This window comes from Pelodiscus sinensis, chromosome 4 (assembly GCF_052426305.1).
Source record: "Pelodiscus sinensis isolate ZL-2025 chromosome 4, ASM5242630v1, whole genome shotgun sequence".
Lineage (NCBI taxonomy): Eukaryota > Metazoa > Chordata > Testudines > Trionychidae > Pelodiscus > Pelodiscus sinensis.
The window spans coordinates 107,626,196-107,647,450 of NC_143055.1; the positions used below are offsets into that span (position 1 = coordinate 107,626,196).

Here is a 21,255-nt window from a genome sequence, read left to right on the forward strand (position 1 = left end):
GGATTGCTCTTTCGAAAGATCCGCCTGCAGTCTAGACGCGATCTTTCGAAAGAGGCTCTTTCGAAAGATGCTTTCGAAAGAGCCTCTTTTGAAAGAAGCCTGCAGTCTAGACATAGCCTATGAGTCTGTCAACCTTAGCACTGCCTTAAACTTGTACAGCAAAACAAAAGATGATACTTGATACTGACTAAAACCTCTTAGGAGTCGCAAACCCAGAATTCTGTCTGTTTGGATTTCTAACAAACAGCAGTGGTAACACTACTTCAGACCTGCCATATTGAAGTCATTGCTTAGTGTATGGCATGGATCCAATTAGCTTTAACAGTGGCTCATCCGAGACAGATCTGCATGACTTGAGGATTCATTTTTTAAAATATATGTGGTGATATACAAGATCTAGACATGTACTGTAGTCTAAATCAGGTACAGTAGCTAATGTTGCCACTCAGTTTGGTTTAATGGTCTTGAGGGCCATAGAATATTTGTTTAGGGATTACAGTACTCAAGTCTTCTTTAAAAGATACACTCTATAAGTGTAAGGACATAAACATGAAAATCCATGTACTGAGTAGCACCTAAAGAACTCCCTTACCAAGAAGTTCCTAAGTTTATTAAGTCCCTTGCTGCAATGCATCCTGGTCTTGTCTGGTAATTGTGGAGGACCAGGAACTCTGTATCCACGCCAAACTTTTTTTAAAAAGAAAGCTTAAATTTAAATTATAAATAATGTTTTTGTTTTCCATTTGTAAGGGTTCCAGCACAATATTATTCTGGTCCATAATTAGGCTCCTATGCATTATGGTTATCTAACTAACTTGGGGTATGTCTACACTACAGCGCTAATTCGAACTAACTTAGTTCGAATTAGTTAATTCGAACTAAGCTAATTCGAACTAACGCGTCTAGAACTAAAAACTAGTTCGAATTAGCGTTTTGCTAATTCGAACTAGCAAGTCCACATTGAGTGGACCCTGAACAGGGCTTAAGGATGGCCGGAAGCAGTGCCGGCAGGGCATCAGAGGAGGACTTAGAGCGTGGAGATGCTGTCTCAGGCTAGCCGAGGGCTGCGCTTAAAGGGTCCCGACCCCCACCCCGGACAGACAGTTCTAAGGGGTGCCCCGCTTGCAAAGCAGTCCTGGCTTGGAGTGCCCGGAGTACCCACACTGGGCACATCACACCACTCGGCCATCAGCCCGGCTGCACTTGCCGCAGGCTGCCATCTGGGGACAGGGGACAATCGGGGGGCTGCAGGAGAGCTTCCACCCCCAGAAGCCCGCAGAGCCAGCCCAGTCCTCCCCATCGGGGGCTCGTATCCCATTCCTCCCTCACCTCCTTCCACTTACCCTTCCCTAGCCCCCCTTCTTATTGATGTACAAAATAAAGATAACGTTTCTTCCAACATTGACTCTGTCTTTATTGAACAAAACTGGGGGAGACTGGGAAAAGGAGGTGGGAGAGGGGAAGAGAAAGGCTGGGAGAAGGGAGGGCAACTAACATGATCAGGGGTTGGGAACAGGTCCCAGATGAAGAGAGGCTACAGAGACTGGGACTGTTCAGCTTAGAAAAGAGGAGATGGAGCGGGGACAGGATAGAGGTCTCTAAAAGCAGGGGTTGGGTGGAGAGGGTGCATTCAGAAAAGTTCTTCATGAGTTCCCATAAAGAAGGACTAGAGGACACCAAAGGAAAGGAATGGGTAGCAGGCTTCAAACTAGTAGGAGAAAGTTGTTCTTGACAAAGCAAAGAGTTAACCTGTGGAACTCCTTGCTGCAGGAGGCTGTGAAGGCTACAACTAGAACAGAGTTTAAAGGGAAGTGAGATCAAGTCATGGAGGTTGGGTCCATGGAGTAGTCTTAGCGAGGGGGTAGGAGTGGTGTCCCTGCCCAAAGTTTGTGGAAGGCTGGAGAGGGATGGCACGAGACAAATGGCTTGGTCACTGTCTTTGGTCCATCCCCTCCAGGGTCCCTAGGGTTGGTCGCTGTCGGCAGACAGGCTACTGGGCTAGATGGACCTTTGGTCTGACCCAGGACGGCCATTGTAAGCTCAAGGCTCAGGGTCGGGGGTCTCAGTGGACCCCCTTGATTTTCATGCACACCTGCTCCTGGGTGGCCAGGCTGGCAGCTCTCCTGCCCTAGACGGCCACTTTCCTGTGCCTAGTGCGGAGATCGTGGACGAGGTCCACAATGTCCGCACTAGCCCAGGAAGGTGCCCGCCTCTTGCGGTCCAGGGCAAGCTCCCGGGAGCCGCCAGCCTGGTCCCGGGAAGAGGGGGTGGGCTGGGGGACATCGGGTGGGTGGCTCTGTGCCGTGCCAGGTGCAGGGTCTGCTGGCTGGGTGCTGGCAGGCTTGCACCTGGCACGGGCACCGTAGCCAGCCCGTGCCCCTTTAAGGGGTCCGGGGCCGGGAGGGGGGCATAGAGTTTCCCTGGTGTTGGCCAGAGTGGCCACCAGGGAAAGCTGGGGAGGGCTAGCCTCTCACTAGTTCAAATTAAGGGGCTACACACCCCTTAATTCGAACTAGTAAATTCGAACTAGGCTTAATCCTCGTAAAATGAGGTTTTCCTAGTTCGAACTAAGCGCTCCGCTAGTTCGATTCAAATTCGAACTAGCGGAGCACTAGTGTAGCGGCTATGAATGTTAGTTCGGACTAACGTCCGTTAGTTCGAACTAACATTGTAGTGTAGACATACCCAAATAGAACTAATCAATTCAGTGATGGGGGTGGAAAGGAGCTTTTTGTATGTGATAGATCAACAGAGTTCCTGCTTGAATAATCATTTAATGCTGTTGGGATTTTGTTGTGGTATTTATGTCATGTCTCAGGGTGCCTAAACCTTTGTAAAAATATTTTAACTGTTTAAATTGGAATATATAACAAATGTGCTGTCTGCTATTTTCATGCATAATTACAATTTGCAAATCACTTATTGAGATTTTGTATGCAAAATCAGGAGCGCAAACATTTTACCTTTGGACGTCAACCTCTAAATTTCAAACACTAGCCCATAATAGGGCTGCTGGATATCACAGTACTGGATCAAATTTTGTCCCTGCTGATAGCTAAATCTTTTCTTCAAGAACAGAAGCTAGTGTTAAATTGAAAGGGTAAGTAGATTTCTCAAGGTGAAATGTTTACCGAGGGTCAGTTGAACATACAAAGTAAATTGTAAATGCACATATACTTTTAAGTTGAAAAGATAATCTTGCTTTTTACAAGACACTGTAATGGAGTGCAGATTTAGGACTCAAGTGTTTCAGGGAGTAAGAAAAAACAAATTAAAAAGTATTAGTTCCTTCATTATATGGAATCATTTTTATATATGCAGAATTTTGGGCAGTCATGGAGTCACTTGATACAATAACTTCTACCATTCCTTGGAATGTGGCAAACATTCCAAGGAACGTTTGTATATTGAATACTCCTACATACAAAAATGTATTGAGAGAGGCAGTGTGTTTAAAGAACTGGTTCAGGGGACTCCAAGACAGGAAACCTTATTTCTAATTCTGTCTCTGACAGTAATTCACTGTGTGACCTTGGTCATGACATTTATCTTCTCTTGGCCCAATTCAGTTTTGCTATAAGAGACTACAATCCCATTGCCTCCAGTCAAAGTTGCACTTATTTAAACCAGAGTAGAGTCTGTTGGTCTTTGTGTCAGTTTCTCCATCTGTAAAACTTGATATGGTGATAATTGCTTTATAACCCTATATGATTATTGATAAAATAGCGCTTTAAAAATGCAAGATGTTGTGTAAGCATTGCAAATTATTATTATCTATTACATGGAATGTAATACTCTCAGAAGACCATGAGGAGGTTTTCAAGATAACTCTTTGTGCAATATGCTATATATGTATGTAATGCTTCTTGTCAGAAAAGAGCTATGACAACTAAAACACTTTGCTATTCTGGTATGAAAGGTGCTATATACATTCAGATTTTTATTAGTCCACTGAAAACAAGCATTGCCATTTCACCAGGCACTGTGTGAGTTTTTCAACCCATCTCCACTTATATTTTAAAAATTTATCTAACCAAAAAATTGCGCTGATTGTTAAATATTAGGTATAAAGACTGGCTGAAAGAACTAACAACATTTAATCTACATAGTCTGTTTACCAGCTAACCCTCTTTTTCTGCTGGACAATCAAACATCTTAGAGTAGTTGTATTTTGTATGTTCCTTGGGGCTAGCAAAACTATTTTTCCAGTCTCTTGTCTGTTGAAAAAGTTTTGAAAGATTAATGCTTAATGAAATATGAATTCCACAGGATTCTCACCTGTGGGGCAGTTTTGTCTCTGAGCTAAGCTCTTTTCAGGACTTCAAACATGTGGCTTTCCTAAAACTTCTGCCATTATAGACATTCAAAATATGTTAGTGTTTCTGATAACACATTTTTCATTCAATACTCTCCTTGGTAGAGTGGCCTCTCATCTAGTTTGTGTACAAGTTCCAGGGAGACACCAAAATATAGTCTTATTCCTGCAGTACTTTAATACAACACAGAACAGCATCATTCGGGACACTGGATCTAAAATGGCAAGAAACAACACTGAAGAGCCATACCTTGTTCTTTTTGCCCTGGCAAGACTCTGGAAATAAAAGATTAAGAGCTTCTTAAAACTAGACTGTGAATGTCTGTTTCCCTGAAGCTAGTGGTTTAGTTCACTGTTCAGGGCAGCGGTCCCAACAATCTACCCCTTCCCCTTATTCTGTCCTAATTCATAGCCACTGATGGCACGAGCCTGTGTTCCAAACACTTTTCTGCAGGTGCTTCATACTGAAGATAGACAGTCTGTGTAGGGTATATATCCAGTTCAATCTTTGTGTATAATAGATGGTCTGAGTTCCCTGAACTGATTTGCCAAACCCTTTGCCAGTATTTTTATGTCTACCATATGTGTAACAATGATACAGGCTTATTTTGAGAGGCCTCCATATGGTCTAGATCAAAAGGACATCATCTAGTCTTGATGAATCTCAAGTATGGATCAAAGAACGTTGTAGTTGTTCTATAAGGAGGTGAGCAAATCTCTTAGCTTCTTCTGCCAGAAAGTGTGGAGGTCCCAGGGGATTATTTTTGTAAATCAGCTGTTACTTCCAGTACCGCCTGTTGTCTCGTCTTGCTGCCTGCTCAGAAGCAGTTGGGAGATGAACAGAAAGACCTTCATCCGATACTTAGTCTCATCCAGACTGAGGCGCATATAAGGAGTTAAAATCTTCATCAAATCTTCATCTTCATCAAAAATGTAAAGTATCTAAACCTGATCAAATGTCAGACCCCTAATGTAGTCCTTGCTGTGGGGATTGTTAAACAAGAGGTTGAGATTTTTTTTCAGCTGTTACTGCCCCAGCCATAATAATTTACACTTAAGTGGTACGTTGTCAGAGCGTTGCACATGATTTAGCCATGACACCCTAAGATAATACACACAGCTACATCTCTGGTCTGTATTTCTAAAATGTACCCTTTCCATTAATAAACTTGATAAAGATTCTGGATTTTCAGAGCACCTTTCACTAAAACGCAGACAGTTCATCTACCACTGAACTGTGGCAGCTTCTGGGAAAGCACACGGTGGCTTTGCATGCCAGGAATATTACACTAATGCTTTGTAAGGAAAAGAAAAAGAAGATATCCAAGCAACACTCCCGGGGGAACATGGTCAAATAAGCAGGTTAGAAAACCATATATGACCAGAACCTCTCTTTTTTGTCTCATGCAAAACACAACACCGCCAGCAACACAGTCCCAGCAAAAGGCTGTGTGGTTCAGTGCTTAGTAAGAAGGAAGAACTCCCTGGAAAGCAAATGTTTCATTACTTTCTGCATCACACTTGATGTTTCTTGGAGTCTCCCATTTTGTTGCCCACCAGGAGCTTAGCACACATGATTTAACAAGATCAACACCAGAGGTCTTGCAGCTGCAGCACTGCAGAGCTGTGTGTGAATTGATCTAAAAAGTGTTTTATTTTTTCCTGTCAGTTGTCTTGAATAAACCCAAGCCCAGTACTGATGCCAATCCTACATTTGTTTTCTAGAGATTTCATTTCATTCTGGAAATGTTTCCTCTGTCTTGGCTTGTAAAAATTTATGTGGATAGTTGCTTTAACATGACTCCTCTTTGGAAACTGTTCTTCCCCTGACTTAGGATTCACTTCTGGTTGTCTCACCCTGGGTTAGAATTTTTTTAATATATCTGAGCAGAGGCATCTCTAGCTTCTGGAACTGAAAGAGCAGCTAACTGGCACTCATTTTTCTGTTCGTCTTAGCAAAACTCAGCTGTTGAGCCAGAGCCTGATACAAAGTGCTGAACACCCACAGCTTCCATTACAGTATTAGTCTCCTATGGAGGACCCAGTGCTCCAGCTCTTACAAGCTTATAACACTGGCTGGAAGCTCATTGCACTGGCTGTTTAATGACTATACACGTTTGTGATACTACACAAACAACACAATATAACATTATTACACGATGTTTACCTTTATTACAGTTGTCATTTATCATGCTGACCTGGCTTATCTTGAGTTGCCCAGAAAGAGACACAGTCGGTATATTTGAATATAGGAATATGCAACCCTATCTTTTTTTCATGTGACTGTTTGCTGAAAATCAGATAGGCAGATGTCATCCAGACAAAGGATAAGAGATATGTAGACTTCTGTTATTGAGGGGAGGGAAAAAGGGATCCTTTTCACATAAAGATACTCTTTGCTGATTGAACCATATGTGTGTTTTCAATCTTATTCTTCTAGGGTGAAAAAGGAGCTATTGGTGACCCTGGACCCAGAGGACCATACGGTTTGCCTGTAAGTTGCATGGGACTTGTATACATTCAAAGTTGTACAGCACTTTCACCACTCCTTGATTAAATTTTGCTGTGTTTTATGACCCTTCTTCATCCAGCAGTGTAATTAGTTGCAAGATGTAAGGGCAGATAATAATCCCTAAAAATGCAAGTCACTGTGCTTGAAGCAGGTCCATGCACACACTTACATCTATGCAAAAGTAAAAGAATGGAACTAACAAACTAACGAGAATGAGGAAATCTAGAGTTACAGTGTCCCTTATTCTGCAACTCACGCCATTTTAATTATCTGTAGTTGGTACATGTTGTTAGATGCCTTGAGACCACCAAAATAGACTGGCAAAGATTTCAGGGCAGAGAGTAGATATGGAAGTTTTTGTGATTTTTGTAATGTTTTCTTCAGATTTCTTTGATGTGATGATATTTTGCTGTTACTATTTTTGTGGTGTTTGCATGTGGAAGATTTTGCTTTTTGCATTTCTGAGAGTTCTGGATGGGAAAACTTTAAAAGGTTCATAGTTTGGGTTTGCTTTGGTAAAATATTCAGAAATTCAGATCATGACCTAAAACTAATCCAAACCTCTCAAGTTTGCAAATTTGACCTGGAAGTCTCACTGACTTCCTTATAGCAAAATACAGGACTATGTAGCACTTTAAAGACTAACAAGATGGTTTATTAGATGATGAGCTTTCGTGGGCCAGACCCACTTCCTCAGATCAAATAGTGGAAGAAAATTTTCTTCCACTATTTCATCTGAGGAAGTAGGTCTGGCCCACAAAAGCTCATCATCTAATAAACCATCTTGTTAGTCTTTAAAGTGCTACATAGTCCTGTATTTTGCTTCAGCTACACCAGACTAACACGGCTACATTTCTATCACTGGCTTCCTTATAGTATTTTGGCACTTATTTTTTGATCAGCTACCAGAAGAGAGAGAAATTGGATCTAAATATACCAAAGCAGGCAACTTAAAGGCAGGGGAGTAAGGAAAGTCCCACAACAAAACTCCGAAGATACAGGGCCAGATTCTCCACTTCCTTGCTCCTTGTGTAGTGATTCATACCTGTGCAAAGTGAGAACAAATCAGGATTCTCTGCTGTTTGCAACAAGTGCAAAAGATGAAGTCAAGTGAATTACAGTGGCGACTAAGGGCCCTCCCTTTTTTTATGTCCACAGCTTGCAGTTACAATTAATGTCCCGTGGCTGTCTAATAGCTCCCTCAAATTTCGATATTGAAGTGACATCTCTCACACAAGTTATGTGTACCCTCAAAACTGCAGGCATAAAATTGCCTATGGGGGGGCACAGAGAACATGGCAAGAGATGGGGATGATCTGACAGCTAGGCCTATCCTGTGTTCTTTTTCTGATTGTTGTAACCACAGAGCTACTCCTTATAGCTTAAATGCCTTCGGCCCCCATGGTTATGCCTCTCCATCGCCAATTGTCCCTTCCCTCTAATCCAGGGTCTTCTGCAGGATCCTACTTATTCTCTGTAGATCACTTCCTGCCAGTCAAACTCCACTCCAGGGCCTCCCACAAGAATCAACAAGCTCCCGTTAATTCTTTCACCAAGCGGTTATCTGCTGGAGCCTCCTCATTCCTGGGAACACTCTACCCTCAATTGAACCACTTGCTGGCTTTTAAAATTACCTCATCCTGAGTGGATTAGTCTCAGTTGGAAGCTAGGCAGTGCATCACAAGTGAAGCTCAATTCTTAAAGATACAGCCATTCTGTGACAGAACCTACCTCCATTTTCCCTGTGTATTATCTAGCACAGCTGTCCCTACTGTTGTGTCTGAGCCTTGGAGAAATGAAATAAATTAGTGATAAGGAAGTATATAAAACCATGGCTTTGGGATTGGTGACCTGGCATGACTTCAGTGCATTCCTTAACAGACATGGTGTCAGGATGAGGCTTTAGATGCATGCTGTGGGTCTGATCCTCTGAAGAGCTGAGTGCCCTCAACTCCCACTGAAGTCAGTGCACCTAATCCTGCTTGGACAAGTCAATGGCAAAACTTCCATAGACTTTGTCTGGAGCAGGAAAAGACCAATGGGTAGGGAGTGCTTTCAGCTCTTTCTGTGTACTAAAAATCTCTGTGACATACTGGGTGAGTATTAGTTTTCAGTGTATGCTTATTTGCTGGCCACTTTCATAAGTAAAACCATCACCTTTTCCTCCCCTGTGGTGAAGTGAAACTGGTGAAATCCTAGCGATTGCTTTGCTTTAACTTGCTCCTGCAACTTGTGCAATAAGCTTCAACCTACAGCAAATTTTTACAGTCAAGTTATCAGCTCCTGGAGGCCGGGGAAATGTTAAACGCTGACAGAAAGTTGCTTCACTAATGGCAATGCTATTTGTGTAACTCCTAGAAATGTGTGTTGCTACAGAACAGAAAGAATGCTGTTGCTCTCCTGTAGGCAGAAGGCAAGTGTTTGCATATTAAGATAGCCTTCGTAGGCATCATTAGCAGATAAGAATCACATAGTCCCGAAGCTTAGGGATGTTAATATAGTTTATATCGTTCTTTGGCAGGGCAAAGATGGCGAGCCTGGCCTTGATGTAAGTAAAATTTATGACCAATTTACTCAAAATGGTAGGTAAATAATTCCTTTATTCGGTGCAGTACAATTTTTATTTCCCATTTTCTGTGCATGCTGAGCTAGGGTTGCCAGGCGGCCAGTATTGAACCAGATAGCCCAGTATTTGCGCCTTCCGTCTTGTAACAAAATTCAGAAAATACCAGACCCCAAAAATGTCTGGTATTTTTTTGTTTTTCCCAAGGCCCAGCTTGGGCACCCGACGGAAGGCCACTTGGGATATGCGGTGGAGCTCGAGTTGGCTGGGATGGAGAGAGAGGGGAGTGGCCTGGGAATTAAAGGGTACTTGGCTGCATTTCGGCCCCCCTTTTTTTTTCTCAACAACTTTTCCTGTGCCTGTTTTTTTTTTTTTTTCCTCAACAGAATTTTTTCCTGGCCTTTTTTTTGTGGGGGGGAATCGGTATTTTTTGTGAAACCATCTGGCAACCCCAATGCTGACCATGCAGAGAACATACTAAACACTGCTTTGCTGTCGTTTGCATATGATAAAGAGAGGTCAGAGGGACAGACTGCATTTTGAGAAAGTACAGCCTACAAAGCACGGTTTTACTACCCAAAATAGTCCCATTGACCTGCCGGGCACTAATCACAGTAGTATCTACTACACCAGGTAATAAGGGTTTGCAGGATCAGACTCTAACTACTGCCACTTACTAGGAGCAGAACAAGGAGCCACTAACATTTGGTTGAATAACTTTATCCCTATTAAAAAAGTAATAATCCCACAACTTTACAGATGAGGCATTTTTCACAATTTAGGATTTCTTACCGCATGCGGGTCAGAGCCTATTGCCATCCCTACTCTCATCCCATTCCCACCTTTCCTGCTGTCAAAGGCACCAAACTGCAGCAACCCTCTTCACTGAGTATGTCCAACAATAGGAGAATGCTGGGAAATGAGCTTGTTCAATATGAAACAAGTTCTTAAAAAAGAGCATGCACTGCAGTATTCTTTTCTGTATTCATTTCCCAGCAGTATTTTGAAACCTAACCTACGCTGACAGAGAAGCCAATAGATATCTTTGTTCATTTTTTATAGGGTTTCCCTGGTCCTCGAGGAGAAAAGGGTGATCTAGGCGAAAAGGGAGAAAAGGTGACCTCAGTGCTATTATCTGCTGCTTGATTCCTCAGCCCAGTCCCTTTTGCTGTCCCAAGCCTATTCTCTGTCCATTAAACCTGATCTTTCTTCCTGTGGTGCGCCAAAAGTCAGGTTGCATGTATTTGTAGATGGAGTCATCAGAGAGGAGAACCAAAATCTCCCTGCAGAATCAGTAATCCAACACTTGCCTTGATCGCAGGGGAAGGGTTTGTTCACTCTCACCCTAGGATCAGGCTCCTTTTCTGGTATCCATACCATGCTTAATGAAAGTCCTTGTCAGTCTGTGATTCTCAGTGCACGTGCCACTGATGTGAGAATTTTTTGGGGAGAGAACACTGGCTCAAGGCCTCATTTGGTATAAATCATTGCAGCCCCCATGACTCCAGTGGGTCTAGATTTATACCAGCTGAGGATCTGGTTCATTATAATTCTAGGAATTATTTACAAAATGTACACACTTTACAATTAAGAGACTTATCTTCATTATTTGTAATCAACTTGTATGGGTTAAAGCTCTTCTCTGTAGTATTTGTAAACCAAATAATGCAATATTTCTCTAGTGCATGAAAACCATAAGTAAAATTAACTAGCCTCATTTCACAGCCCAAATTGAGTAATATGCAAATAGTAAGCACAATGAAAAGCGATTTAAATTTTTAGGGCCAGAATGTGACTCTGGGGAAGAATATAAATACTACATGTATGATGAGTATTTGCTTCAAAAGTGCCCATGCATCTTACCAGTCAGGGGACAGAGACAATACTGTTATGGCAACAGGGCTAATATCCTGCCTGTTACGAGACATTGAGGGATAAGCATTCAGGAGGATTAAACTCTCCGTAGAAAGGGATTTGTGCAGTACTGCACCTGCACCTTTTTAAAGAGGATTGTATAGGTTAAAGCTCTCTTCTTTCTGATGGAATTTTGTTTTTAGAGTTCCTTTGTGTTGTAGAGTAGAGCAGGGAGGACAGGCCACCTTTGGAAAAACCATGTGATCCTAGGTAAGGGATTTCCCAGAAAACTCAGGGGCTGAGATAGGAAGGAGGAGCAATATATATTATACAATGACATTCCAAGAGAAAGAGGCCCAAGACAGGTGCTTCTCAGTGGTATCTCATCTGAGGGGGGCGTGTTTTTGCATTTTTTTACTTCTTGTGTTCAAAGAAATAGAAGGTATGTACATCTTGGAAATAAATTATACTAGAAAACATCTTAGCTCTGCAACACTGATTCTGCTTCTAATGGTACATGTACCCACAAAGCCTAAAGATCTGCTATTTCTTGGCAAGAGGAAGCAATATCCTGTAACTTATCTGCCCAACCCATCCCTCATTAGCACAACTTTCCGAGCAAACAGCCAGAACGTGATGTTCACGCACAGCTGAGTCATAGACCTAAAGAAATGTAACCCCTCTCCTGCTCAAAAAAAATCTGATTTTTTTGGAAAATGGATGTGAGGAAATCATTATTTGTTTGCCATTGTTCCAAGATCAGAACAAAAGAGGCTAATTTTATCCAATTCATTTTTTTACTCAGGACTCTCACTCTCACCCATTGTAACTTTTTTTCTCAGCTGGAGTAGTTGAGGTAAGGGGGGAAAAGTCAGTGAAGTGAGACCAGATCCTTAGTGTAAATTAGCTGCACTGATTTCAATTTAGTTCTGCCAGCTTACACTGACTAAATCATGATTTTTTTGTTTGGATGGCGTCACTTTAAATAGTGCTGACTGATACTGACTGCTAGGCTGATGTCTCAGAGATTCAGGTTATTACATTTCTTCACCAAAAATCTGAGGCTCATTGCAGAAATTTGAAGCATAAAAAACATGGCATTTTTAGCAACCAGTGACATCTCCTCTTTCATGCATGTGCTCCTTTCAGGTAATGTTAGGCAGTACATAAATCTGCAGCCCCTTGGTTCTGGATTAAGTCGTAGACTGATAGTTTCTCCTACAGGTACTCACTAGCTCTGCTATCGTAAAAGCGAGTGAGTGTTTGCACCTTAATTTCTGCATAACTTGGCTGTAAAAACGTGTTTGCTCAAAGCTGTAAGTTGACAGACAAGGTAATATCCTAGGAGCGCTTCTCAAGAAATAGGTTTTTAAAAGTGGCTTGATTTTTTTGTGTTAGTTTGATTGGGGTTTCTTGTCTGTTTGTTTTAAAAAATGTATTAATCAAAAAAATGAATTTTCAAAAGTCTACTCTTAAATAATGTAGTATTTTGAGTCATTAAAATGGGTTTTAAAAATCCCACTAAATATAGAGGCCAATAATTTACCATTTCATTTTTAAAGCCCACCTTTTTAAAAGGTAAAACATTAACTATTAAAAAGAAGGACAGAGATTGATTTTTCTGGACCCAGGTTAAGGTTCCATCTTACAAAGTGAGACTCAGGGTATGTCTACACTACCCTCCTAGTTCGAACTAGGAGGGTAATGTATGCATACCGCACTTGCTAATGAAGCCCGGGATTTGAATTTCCCGGGCTTCATTAGCATAAGCGGGGAGCCGCCATTTTTAAATCCCCGCTGCTTCGAACCCCGTGTAGCGCGGCTACACGGGGCTCGAACTAGGTAGTTCGGACTAGGGTGCCTATTCCGAACTACCGGTACACCTCGTTTCACGAGGAGTACCGGTAGTTCGGAATAGGACCCTAGTCCGAACTACCTAGTTCGAGCCCCGTGTAGCCGCGCTACACGGGGTTCGAAGCAGCGGGGATTTAAAAATGGCGGCTCCCCGCTTATGCTAATGAAGCCCGGGAAATTCAAATCCCAGGCTTCATTAGCAAGTGCGGTATGCATACATTACCCCGCTAGTTCGAACTAGCGGGGTAGTGTAGACATACCCTCACTGATGTTGGAGGAGAGGGGGAAGTCTGGAATCCCACAGGACTTCACTCTAAGGGATTGTTTACACTACAGAGATCAACCCGCCGGAGGTCGATCTTCTAACATTCAATTTAGTGGGCCTAATGTAGACGCCCCAAATCAAACACTGAGGGCAGCACCCGTGGATGTCTTATACGCCTCATTCTTTGAGGGGTAAGGGAAGTATGTGCTCCCTTTGGCTTCCTGCAATGTAAACAATGGCTCAGCTTAAGATAAGCCAAATCCAGCTGTGCATTTTGCATAGCTGGATGGCATACCTTAAGCCGACCTGCCTGGTCTAGTATAGACCACACCCAAGAGTCTCATGCTCCTTTCTGTGTGCTGAGGGGAATCTGTGCCCAGGAAAAGTAGGAGCCTGCAGATGCTGAGGAAATAGTCCAGAATCAGGGCATATAGAAGATTCTCTTGAAATATGGTTGCTGCAGGAGCTGTGCTTCCCAGCATCCATCTGTGCTGGAGAGCAGTAGTGACACAAGGGACATTCACACCAATACTCCTTGACTTCTTGAGATCCCTTGAAATTTGCATGAAATTCAGGAGACTGGGGACTGGCAGGTTAGGGAAAAGAAACTATCCCCCATGTTTTCTTATCCTACCCAGTTCACTGAAGAATTAGTAGGCGGCTCAGTGAGTTAAAACAGACTGAGGCTTGGTTTACATTTAACACGTAGAGTGATATAGTTTTGGTGTGCAGGCGTGTGAAAAATCCACACACACACACACACATTCCCCAAGCATCAAGGGTGCTGATCTAATCCTTTGTAGACACAGTTGGATTGATGGAAGAATGCTTTCTGGCACACAGGAAAGATAGATGAGGCATTCTGTTCACATGATATCATAAATACAGCATATCTATTTGTGGAAAACTCCTGTTTTCATTTGAATGGTACGGTATACTGTAGTATTTCATGTCTGTTGTGCTTTCCCTTGTGTAAATGCATTACAGTAAGACAGTTTGATTCTTAAATGTAATCAATTTTTGTAAAAAAAAAATCCTTTTCTAAATGTATTTAATCTTTGTGTTTGGTGTGAAACTGGTTGAAAGTCCATTTACTATTCTTCATCCTAAATAAGTCTGCCTTTCCAAAGGTGCATTCTTTCCTTCTCCTTTTACCTTCTTTCCTTACAATTCCATCTGTCTTTTTTTATCCTTTTCCTTACAAATCAAATCCTTTCATAGCCACAACCTTGAAATCCCTTCCTTGGTTGTTCTCCAGCATCATACTAATTTTCCTTTCAATATTTTCCTATTTCTTTGTAATGTACCTGATGCCCTCCTCTCCTTTTATTTTTTTTTATAGAAGCAGTTTTGGTTTGATTAAACTGCAAGTGAGCCTGAAACTCATTTACCATTGTGATCAACTGGTGTGAAATCAGTTACAAAATTGACTTTCCAAAAATCACATACTGCTTGAGTGGAGTCACCTTTTCAGAGCTGCCCAATTGGGAAAAAGAAGATTATTTTTTCCGTGTCTCATTTCTGTGGTTTATCAAAAGCTGTGAAATTGGCTGTAAACTTGTCTTTCAGAAATCTTAATCGCTTGCTTGTTTTAAAAAGCAAACTCAGTCACCTATTCAAAGGAGTAGAGAGGTATTTGGAAATCATGTATTGAATGCAAAATTTAAATGAACATAGCCGTTAGCACTTATGATTAGTTTCTGAATTGAGAAGGGATTGCTGGAAAATTTCAGAGCACCTCAATATCAAGCAGTTTGGATCTTCTGAGCCCTTTAGCAGGATTTGAAATGAAGGGCCAAATTGTGTTCAGAGCAGTATCCGTGCCATCCCATTGATTTCAGTGGATATGCATAGGAGTAACTGATGGCAGATTTGGTACTGGGACTGATGCATGTGAGATCCATTCAATATAAGACATGTTGGGACATAATCACCACTAAGTCACACTGGGAATCAGTTGTTCCCACTATTTTTCCCTCTGGTCACCCATTGACAGAAATTAAATTGATCTGTTTAGTTGTTCCAAAGACACCTCAGACTGGAAATTCTACTTCCTCTGTAGCTCCCAAAGAAAGGGACACATTCCGCTTGCCATTTCTGTCCTTGTCCACAATTTGAATCAGGAAGTCAGCCTATAATTTCAAATCCTGCTTTAGGATTCAAATATTTCACCACACTGACATTAATACAAAAGCTCAATAATGCCAACTGATGCATTTCTTGCTTATGATCATATCATTTATTTCTCTACATTATGTGCCATCCAAACCAGAACACAGTGGTAAGTGTCCTTTCAGCCCTCCACTGGCAAAAAAAACCCTCATCTTTTAAACCAGTCTCTTTCATTTATATTTTTTTACCCAAAAGAATGAAACATCTGTTTTATCCAAACCATTGTGTCCACAGGGGGAAAAGGGAAAGAAAGGCAAAAAGGGGCCTAAAGGGGAGAAAGGAGAACAGGGTGCCCCTGGATTAGATGCACCTTGCCCGTTGGTATGTCTCACTCATGTATTAGAAATCGCTCCTCCTGCTGTAGATTATAATGGGTTACAATGAGGGGAGAGGAGCAAGCAACAGTGGTAGTATAACCTGGTATTATTCAAAGCGCTTCATCTCCTAGTCTGCAAATTACTGCCTGGACTATGTTTGTCCTCCTAATTTGGTTTAAATTACCAGTATGAAGATCTTAAAAATGAATCTCACTTATGGAATATTTTTCATGGAACATGCTGGGTAGACATTTTGGCAACTTGTGCTTATCTGCCAATGTTTTATACAAATTGGGAACCTGTTCTGCTGCATAGTTCTTTTTTTTTTTTACAGGCGAGCCATTTAAAAGCTAAGCTGAGATTGTACCTGGATCATTGCCACACAGGTTTTAATCACTGGTGCTGTAAGCTTGCTCCTCTTGGTCTCTATTATTATTACTGTTGTTTGCTCCAGCTGAATCAAATATCAAAGACACTTCTTTGTCAGTAACGTTGCAAGTTAATCTTTACAAACAGGGATTCCGTGGAATTAAGGGGGAAAAAGGGGAGCCAGGCCAGCCAGGCCTGGATGGGCTGGATGCCCCTTGCCAATTGGTACAGTATTTCTCTTTCCTACCAACCCTGCATGCGATTCCTTTGTATGTAGTCCGTTGTTCTTCGTGTAAAGTGGTGTTTTTCTGAGCAGACTTTACATTATCCACCTAATACATGCATGTGCATGAACAAATCAGCTGCTTCAGCAATCATAACTGTATCCAGAAGACACATTCTGTCAATACCTGGAACCTAACATCCAGCATTTTGCTCCCACGTCACATGTTCTTCCAACGTAATTTTTCCCTCAGCACTGTTTGTTTCCCGCCCCACACACGTGCCTTTTGCCTTGCTCACTAAGAATGAAATACACTTCTGTGCAGAAAGCCAGTACCAGGAACAAACATTATTTGTCCCACAGCCTAAGTAGTGCTGATTGTCTGCATAGGAATGTGTTTCACCCTAACCTACACCCAAAACTGTTCTGCACACTTGACTCCAGCTGAAAACAATGGGAGTTGTGAGTGCATCTTTTTTTCCAGGAGTGAGCCAAAATTACATTTATGCAGAGAATGAGATAAATAACCCACTGTCAAAGTTAAATCATAGAGCTTTGCAAAAAAGCTAAGATATGAGTAAAATCTGCAGGATCAGGTCCTGTGAACAAAGTTTTGGGGACCGGGCTTATAGATCAGAATAGTCTTTTAATTTGAAATGTAAAACTTATCTGAGCTTTATAAGAAGATAATGGTCTGCAGCCCAAACCCTGTCTTCCTTATTTAACGTTTTCAATTTAATGGTCTTTCCTTTGGAACTTACCTCCCTGAAATACACACAATATTCCCCCACTCTGTGTTAGCATGAATTCAAGTTCCCCCCTATACTAAAAGTCTATTTGTTGATCCTCTCCCTTGTACCAATCTGGCAACACAGATTTTTTTTTTTAATCTAAGTATATTTTATTTTTTCCAATTAAAATTGAACAGTACATTCACATTTCTGAAAGGTTCAATATAGGTGTTTTCAATTGTTGGCAGTTAAATTTGGTCTGCATGTTCTGATATTGTTTGTTAGCAAAGCACGATTCTCTGAAGATGAATGTTAAAATGAAGTAGGTTGTATATCAAGTATAAAGTTTCTAATCTAAATTGTCAATGGAATTTTAATCTGAAGTACATAGTCCATGTTCTATTTTGTTTGCTTCTGAATAATGATAACCTTATCTCATATTTTGTTGAGGGTACTCAAGCATGCCTTCATAATTAAAAAAATGTGTTTGTCTTTGTACAGGTTGAACCTCTCCAGTCCAGCACTCATCCGTGGTCTGGCAACATCCGTGGTCTGGCATGATTTTAGTTAGCCAGATGTCTGCTTATGAGTGTGGTCAAGTTTCTGATGGCCCCATAAAGTTTGTTTACAGCCACCAGTCCTGGCTCTCAGTGTTCTGTGCTGTTATTTGACTCTAATTTACCCCTAAATGTCATCTAAGAGCTCAGTCAGCAGTGGAAGTGTTGGCAATGCTGCTAGACAATATTGACCTCCCATAGTCAGGAAATTCTCTGGTTCGCACCGACCTGGTCCCGAGAGTGCTGGACTTAGAGAGGTTCAACCTGTCATATCATTTATATCTAGAGAATCATTACACCGTTGCTATGAAAAAATGTTGTGCTATTGGTAAGCTATATAGGCAGTTATCAGAATAAGCTTTTAAACAAACAGTTTCTTGTCTAGAAAACAGGCTGTTCTTAACAGAAAGTAGTGGGGAAAAAACACTCAAAACACACAAACTCTGTTTCTCAGAACTGTTAACAGATAAGAAATCCAAGTAAAAAACAGTAGTACCCTTAACCTTATAAATGGTTGGCATCTAAGATTCTCCTCTCATTTACAGTCCGTCAGCTCTCAACTCTGTGCACTCATCACATTACAAGATTGATTCTCTACACCAGTGTAAATCAGGAATATATTAAAGTGCAGGGAATGTATTAAAGTGCTGTAGTAACTAGCGCAGTTCAAGTAACAAAAAGTAGCTTCAAAACAATCAGCTCCTACCTTAATGGCCTGCTCTCAGGGAAACTTATCCCACCAATTTCAGCATGAGTAGGTTCAGTCATTTAGTTTTAATTTTATAAAGGTGACAATTAATGTATATGAAAATATTCCCATGTGTAGTTTGGACATAAATATCCTATCAGTGGATTAACTTTGTACCAGGACCTCAAAAAAAACAAATGATATGCTATTGCTGATGGAGCTATGGCTAAATATCCATGACTTATAAATAAGAGATTCTTTACACTAGAATAATAGTATAGCGTTATGCAGACAATGAATCCAGCTCAGCTGATTTGACTCTGATATGTTGCATGGCAGCAAAAAATCAGCAGTTGTGATTTAAAGTTCTGACCTGGACTAGGCACACTGTAGTTGGGATTTGAATTTTTTGGAGTGAGGGGGTTGTATGCGCTCAGTGTGAGCACACTCGGGGTATGTCTAGACAACGTGGCTCTATCGACGGAACCATGTAAACTAGTTTATCCGACATAGTCAATGAAGCAGGGATTTAAATAATCCCCACTTCATTGACTATGTATCTTTAAATAATCCCCGCTTCGTTAAAATAAAAATGGCCACCACACTGTGCTGACAATCAGCTGATCCGAGGCATAAGAGAGCGGTCAACAAAGGCTTCCCTTGTTAACCGATCTGCGTCTAGACTGCCGTGCTGTGCTGTATCAGCTGATCATCGGCACGGTGCAGTGGCCATTTTTATTTTAATGAAGCGAGGATTGTTTAAATCCCCACTTCATTGACTATGTCAGATAAACTAGTTTATATGGCTCTGTCGACGAAGCCATGTAGTCTAGACATACCCTCAGTCTCCATTGGATGTTAGAATTTCCCTCATATTAAGTGACAGAATTATAGTTAGAAAGTGGGAACTAGTCGTGGGCTAAGAATGCCTCATTGTTTCATCAGATACACTGTCAGGCTCAACTATGCACTTTTTGTCTTTCTCCTTGGAACAGGGGCCAGATGGATTACCAATGCCAGGCTGCTGGCAAAAGGTAAGACGTTCCAAATCATTTCTGCACATAGGCATTGTCCCTTTTCTTTGGCAGAAGAGAACCCTTTTGACTTCACACATTCTGATGTCAGTAAGAATAGCTTACAGATCTTTGGAATACACTGCAGCCCAAGTTATAACCTCTCCTTGAATATTATTTGCATGATGAATTTGTACTGTGTAGAGTTTCTAACAGCATCTGATCTATGCCCTATATATAAAAAAAAAAGTTGGTGCCTGAGTTGCTGGGAAGGCACAATATCTCCTTCAGGCCCTGCTTTTGACCTGGGAGACTGTATCAGACCTGCCCATCAATGGCATGGCAGTCTTACCGAAATGTTCATATTGACCTATGAGCTTTGACTTTTCTGGATCTCCAAAGGGACAGTGCATCTTGCTTTCTGTTTGCCTTTTTCCAAACCCTCCAGAAGTGCTGCAGTTGTATTTTATTAGCGCTTGTAGCTGATTTACAGCAGTAACATTGTTACTTTGGTAAAGATTTCTGCTATTTAAGAGTAGAACTCTGACAGTGCTAGATTCCAAAACATCAGAATTCGGAGCAAATGTATCAATGAAAGGATGTTTATTCCTCTCTGAATACTGATGCTTGAATTCATTTGAAAGAATAAACCAAGTGTGAACTCCTGGTTGGGGTTAGAAAATCTCTCATTTGACTTCAGGGGGGAGCAACATGATTTATAATCTAGTCTGTAAGAAGGAAATAGTGAAAGTAAAATAGTGAATAGTGAAAGCAAGAGCGAGTTTGAAGGTGATGGAAAAGATCTGGAAAAGTAAAGCTATTACTTTGTTATAGATATTTGTCTGTCACAAATATCTATAACTTTCTAGCCAGTGTCTCTGAATAATTCTTTCTGGGAAACTAAGAATCACGGATGTCATGTGCATCCCTACTTCAGTTGCCAGTTACCTAAGGAATTATAGGCAGATATACTGACCTCTTTTGAGAAGACAGACAATGCTTATTATCATGGGAAGCCAACAGTGACTCTTGTTTACCTCTAGCAACAAGACAGGTAGCTGGGTAAGCACCACCATTAATTTTAGATCTGCTCATCTTCAAAGATGAGTAACAAATAGCTTCAAGTACTACAACAGCTCCTGAGTTGCTTTGCCTGTTTTGAAAGCCACCAGTGAAATAGTGCCTCTCTTGTCAAAGGAGGCAGTAGTTCAGGGGAAGCTGCAGGTGTTCTGACTGAGGCCTTGTTTACACTCCCACAGACTGCTGACCTAAATCATGCAGCTTCAGCTATGTAAATAATGTAGGTCTTAGATCTGCTTCACTGCACTAAGTTGACAGCTGATGCTCTCCTGTCAACTCCGCCTGCATGTCTCATTCTGGTGGAGTACTAAAGTCAACAGGAGAGCGTTCGGCAGTCGATAATCGATCCTGCTGGATTGTTTGCTGCCCATTGATCCAGCCTGAAGTGAAGACATGCTCTAACTCTACAAATTCAGCTACATTTCCAAATGCATGTTATCCCAGCTTAGAAGTGGAATTTTTAATTTCAGTCTAACCTATACATTGTTTAGGGTTTGCATATAAAGCTAACTATGCTCTGCAGCAGCTGGCTTGGGACTACTCTATTAGGTAAGGCAACTCAGTACAACCTGCCACAATATGCTGCTGCCCTGTGAGTGGTCTTTATGGCTTAGCTGGGTAAACTTCATCCCTGGCATCTGTTGCTAGTTTGTATACCTGTAGCTGACAGCATTCCTGCTTCCTGGCTTGAGGGCTACTCACTGCCTGACCCACAACTCCACCCACTAGCTGATATTTTCAA

General features: G+C 41.5%; 1 protein-coding gene across 1 annotated transcript in view; it reads left to right on the top strand.

Moving 5' to 3' along the window:
• The window catches only part of COL25A1 (collagen type XXV alpha 1 chain), a 195,579-nt gene that overhangs the window by 167,734 nt on the left and 6,590 nt on the right, over positions 1–21,255 (top strand). Inside the window, exons 32-36 of the mRNA XM_075929187.2 lie at positions 6,756–6,809; positions 9,349–9,375; positions 10,453–10,506; positions 15,770–15,856; positions 19,416–19,454. Of these exons, the coding sequence (XP_075785302.1) occupies positions 6,756–6,809; positions 9,349–9,375; positions 10,453–10,506; positions 15,770–15,856; positions 19,416–19,454 (261 nt within the window). The remainder of the gene's footprint in view (positions 1–6,755; positions 6,810–9,348; positions 9,376–10,452; positions 10,507–15,769; positions 15,857–19,415; positions 19,455–21,255) is intronic.